General features: G+C 36.4%; 1 protein-coding gene across 1 annotated transcript; it reads right to left on the reverse strand.

The window, feature by feature from the left end:
* Positions 1-1,175: 1,175 nt before the first annotated feature.
* Positions 1,176-3,461, reverse strand: LOC145016129 (uncharacterized). The gene has a single exon (XM_078974540.1). It carries the CDS (start codon positions 3,459-3,461, stop codon positions 1,176-1,178), a length of 2,286 nt encoding a protein of 761 aa, XP_078830666.1.
* Between the last annotated feature and the right edge of the window lie 2,093 nt (positions 3,462-5,554).

The following is a 5,554-nucleotide window of genomic DNA, read 5'->3' on the forward strand; positions in this document are numbered from 1 at the left end:
CATTTCAGTAAGTCAGCAACAATATCCTCACGGATCAATGAGACCTCCAACTGTGTTTGAAAGAGGGTGATGGCCATGTTTGTTCCCATAATCCATTGGAACCGTTCTCTTCCATGTCATGTCGGTCTCTAAAGGACCAACCATGAGCGGGAGATGGAGGTGATGACATCTTCTTAGAGATTAGGGTATGAAGTTATGTGTGAAGAATGGTAAGAATCTTAGGGCTTTTGCCATTTTAGGGCGCCAACATGTGTATATATACACGGAGGCGGGTAATGAAAAGTCAAGACTTAGGCCCTACGAGTCATACACAATGCGACATTCCCTCATTGTGTAACAGTAAGTTGGTTGCCATCTCATGGTAGATGTGGCTAATATTGTGGATGTGGCACTCAAACCGGGTAAAAAGTCTAGGGGACTATGGGACTAAAAAGTCAGGTTGCTCATAAGTTGGTTCCCTCATAAAGCAACAAATATAATTTAGGGACCAAATGCACCAAACATTTGTGTCATATGAAAAAAATATACATATTTAAATATAAAAATACTTTATTTATATGTAAAAATATGTTTTAATACGTATAAACATGTTAAAATACAAATTTATATTTGAAATTAAAGATATATTGATGAAATTAATTACAAAACTTGTCTTTGCAACGTTTATCATACTTAACATTTAAGATGACCCTCATGACCCTTTCAAAGGTCATTAAGGAGATCCTCATGGCCCTTTGATTAGGGTAAAGTTTATAGTTTTTGTGCACATTCTAGTGTAATTAAGGATGGAATGTAATTAGAATTTTCATTAGAGCATCCACAAGGCATAGTTTAATGAAATGGTTGAATGGGATAGAATGTCTATTTGGCATGCAATGGATTAAACTTAATTATAGAAGGATATATAATTGTCTTATTCAAAATCATGAAAACTTCTTGTGAGATATATAACGGTCTTATTCAAAATGCATATATATAGGTACAGTGCTGTTAGATAGATAACATGCTCTGATCAGCATGCATATAAGTATACAATGCTGTAGGATCCTCGAAAACGATTCCCTTATTAATGTGTGTTCGTATCATGTTATCCATGACCACAATCCCCACTGGATATGCATCCCAAAACTGATCCAGTGACTGGATCTCTAGTATGCAACTTCAATGATTTGTGGTCATATTCTCTTTTTATCACAACTCTTCTTCAAAGGAGGGCCACATAGCTCTTTGTTTCCCTTAAAGGACAACTCTGTAAATGTTTGAAACCGTGAGCCTTGTGGGATCTTTCCAGAAAGATGATTATAAGAGAGATTTAGGAATGAAAGTAAGCTAAGATTTGCTAGCTCGACAGGGATGCTCCCATTTAGCTTGTTGACTGAAAGGTCCAAGGATTGCAGATCTTTCGAGTTTCCAATTGATGGAATCGGACCTGTAAGTGTATTGTGGGATAAGTCAAGAACTCGGAGAGAAGTGGCATTGCGTATCGATTGAGGAATGACTCCAACCAATTTGCTGTTGGACATAGAGAAGAACAAGGTCGATGTCAGGACATTCCCAAAATTAACTGGGATCGAAGATCCAAAGTTGTTGTTGGAGTAATCCAGATGATAAACTCTTCTAGGAGGAATCGGGATATCTCCTTCCAAAACATTAGAATGCAGGTCAAGAACATCGAGTAGAAAAGGAAACGTGTAAGGCTTTTGGAGACTTGAAAACTTATTGCTCGACAAATTCAGAAACCGAAGGTAACCATTGCCAACTTCCCAAATCCAGTTGGGTATTTCACCCCTAAGTTCATTATCAGAAAGATCTATCATCATCAGCCTTGATTGGTTCTTCAAATTTGGAAGCTCTTTCATCTTGCATGAAGCTAACTTCAATGTGTTGAGCTCAGAGGAAAACGATGATTTGCTTCCCATATTTACCTTGACTGTAAGATCATTATAGGAAAGGTCAAGTGCGTATAGCTCCTTAAACTTTCCAAACATATCTAAGTCTATAACGCCATTAAAGTTATTTTCAGAAAGCTTGAGGGTTGAAAGGAGTGGAAGTTTGAAGATGAATCCAGGTATCGAACCTACAAATTTGTTACTACTCAGATCCAGATTACGTAGTTTATAAGAAGAAACATCAATATCTTTACGAAATTGACCGGATAACCTGTTGTTGGAAAGGTATACATACTCGAGCGATGGCAATGCTAACAAAGACTCTGGGAAATCCCCATTCAAGGAGTTATAACTCAAATCAAGAAACTGGAGACTGTTCAGACCTTGAAAAGAAGGAATTCCACCGGTTAAATTGTTTAGGTAGAAATTTAGATAGGCTAGATTCTTAGACAACCGAAACGATGGGATTGAACCAGTTAAATGATTAGAAGATAGATCCAAATAGACAATACGGGTAAGATCTTTCATCGAATCTGGAATCGGCCCAGTGAATTTGCAACCTCTAAGCTCAATCCTGGACAACAATGGAAGATTACCAATAGAATCTGGTAGTGTCCCTCCAACCTCTGTGTAACTGAGAAGCAGATTCTCAAGAGACCCGTTCTCTGGAAATTCGGGGAGAGGACCTTTGAGAATTACATTGCTAGAAAGATCGATCGTCTTTAGAGTGGGTATTTGGAAGATTTTTTTCGGAAGTGAACCATTAAGATTACATGCACGAAGGCTCAAAACTCTTAAATTCTGGAGGCTACCAAAGGACTCGGGAATATCAGATGAAAACGTATTTTCGTCTAGAAGAATGACCGAAAGGTTTTTAAGCATAGAAAGTGAAGAGTCAAGAGGACCTGAAAGACCACAGCTTTTCAAGCTTAAAACCTGCAAATTGGGTAGGGAAGAAGATATGACCCCTGACCAATGATACCCATGGGTACTGATTTTCATATTGTCAAGATGGAGCTCTCTTACTTCCTTAAGGTTCTGAATGAGCATTTTGAGATCTGGGTTTTCGAGAACGAGAGTGTAATAAGGACTTGAAGACAGATCAAGGGTAACCAACCTCTTCATTGATGAAAAATCTCCAGGAATCTGACCTTCGAAATATGCGTTTGATAAATTCAGATAGCTCACCTGAGTAAGCTTTCCAAATCCCAATGGCAGCTGAGCAGAATTGAAGCTGTTATACGCCAAGTTGAAGGATTTGAGAAATCCAAGACTAAAAACACTTGAGGAGCCATTAAACCCACCCGATATGCTTTCGTTACTAAGATCAAGTCCGATGACATGGCCGGTTTTGTCACATGCCACACCACCCCAATCGCAGCAGTCAACACTTTGGTTCCACCCGACGAGCTTCGTTGAGAGTGAAGAGTCAAATTGGACTTCATTTTTCAAAGCCAAAAGCAAAACTTTCTGGTTATCAAGACATCGTCCTGAAACCAGTATTGGATGCAACCCAAAAAAGCTTGAGCAAAAGCATACCAACAAAAGCCAGGATGAAATTTGAATTCTCATTTGATTCAATGGTGGGAATTCAGAGAGTTTCTTTCCTACTTAAGTACAGAAAAAAAAATGCAATTAAAAACGCGCATTTCTTTTAAAAAAAAAATTGTGAACGTGGAATTGTTTCTAATTATAAAAACTATATAAAATTGGTTTGAAGGTCGGAATACCGATGTGAACAAGCTTAACATTATGGACTGTTTGCTGGCGATCTTTGACACTATCGTATAATACACAGGAGGGGAATGAGGATACGTGTGTTTGTGCTCATTTCACTTCAATTATTTTAAGTTATCTATTTTTTTTTAATATATTCGAGTCTCCACGTTTATAAATTGAATAAATATGATATATTCCTACTTAATACTCTATGTCGACGCACAAGTGCATCTTTTTGTTTTCCATTATAAAGAATAAGTGGGAAAACCATTTTAATAGTGCTAAAAGCCTAAAACAGTCTACACCACCTTATCCACTACAAACACTCCCCTTCCTTCTTATCTACTAAAGAGTAGAAGCGTACTAAAATGATTTAGTGACCAACATACTAAATAGTTACTAAAGTGTAATGGTCACTATATTGTGACAAATTGTGCCGTCACTAAGTTTGTAATAAATGAAGGTCGCCACTATGTTATACGAATACATTACCGCCACCATTTTCATCACCACCATAAATAGCCCCATATCACAAGCTTCCATTGTCTTCATCACCATCTTTAAACTTCATTGATTTTTATTCTTGCATTAATGTTCTTGTTTCTGACATAAAGAATGTTTTTAGATGGCGAGTTCTTCAAGCATTCTTGCAGGATGTTTTTTTAGAGTATAATTCTCATGATCATCAAGACTAAATTTTGCTTAAATTACAATATTTAAAAGTTAATATTGATAGAGAAAATCACATTCTTCAAGTTGAAGTCTATGTTATTTGAAAAAAAAATATTCTTCACGTTGAAGTCTATGTAATTTATAAAAAAAATTGATGACAACCATTTGTTTACGTTTTCCGACAATTTATGCAGATCTGGAGAACATGATTCAACCGGTCAATTTCGTGTATTTAGATTTACATTCAACCGGTCAATTTCGTTTATTTAGATTTACTATTTAGTTTTTCTTATTTATTGTTTTGGTTTGTTTTTTTGTCATCTCCAGCTAAAATCCCTGGTTTTCAATTCTACAATGAATTCAACTTTTTATACGAATAATCAATAGGTTTCGTTTTTAACTTATGTTTCTATTTAGAGTTTGATAATAATTTTCAGTACCAACTCAGATAACATGTTTGTTACATAACCATATATGGATTAATTACATAATTAGAAGAGTCGCAACAGAACTAAAATATCTTTTGTTATTGAATTTTCTTAAGTTATGTTTATGCACATTGATTCACTGCAATTTTATTTTTAGTTTTAAACCAATATCCCACTTCTTTTTTTTACTAGTATGAGCCTTATGCAAAGAGGCATTGACTTTTAGGTCGTGTCTCTGAGGATTCAACCATGCTTCCATGCGTTATCCTTTAGTACAACTAAAGAAATTATATTATTTGTTCGGGTTTGACACTTCTAACACATGACTTTACTTACATTGGCATGTGTCACGCCTAAAATCACCGTCGTGCAGGTTTTCAAGACTACATAACCATGCCTTACTCCATGGCATGTCATGATGTGCCTTTTAGAACCATGGTTCTTACACGAAAACACCTACGGTGGATAAGTGATCAACCAAAGTCTTCAGTACTTGGCAATAAGCAAACACACTCAAGAAGTTATCAAGGTGTGCATTTGAGAATGCATGCTCAAGATATACAGTACATGAGTTTTTCTTATCCTGGAAAATATTTGAAGGTGTTCCCAAGCGACTTTTGTTGTGGAATCGATAGAGAAACTTTTATGAAGCAACTCGGTAGATATAGTATCATAGATCCACCACTATACGACCGCATCAAGACGAGACCATTGCTCTTGAGTAGCAACAATGGCGATGGTAGTAGGTAGTGTTGGTAACAAATGTGGTGGTTGATTTGGAGGGATGATGTGCACTATTACTTTACAAGCACGAAAATGGATCTTAAACAGTCAGACCATGAACTA

Source organism: Lactuca saligna, chromosome 9 (assembly GCF_052625555.1).
Source record: "Lactuca saligna cultivar CGN05327 chromosome 9, ASM5262555v1, whole genome shotgun sequence".
Taxonomy (NCBI): Eukaryota; Viridiplantae; Streptophyta; class Magnoliopsida; order Asterales; family Asteraceae; genus Lactuca; species Lactuca saligna.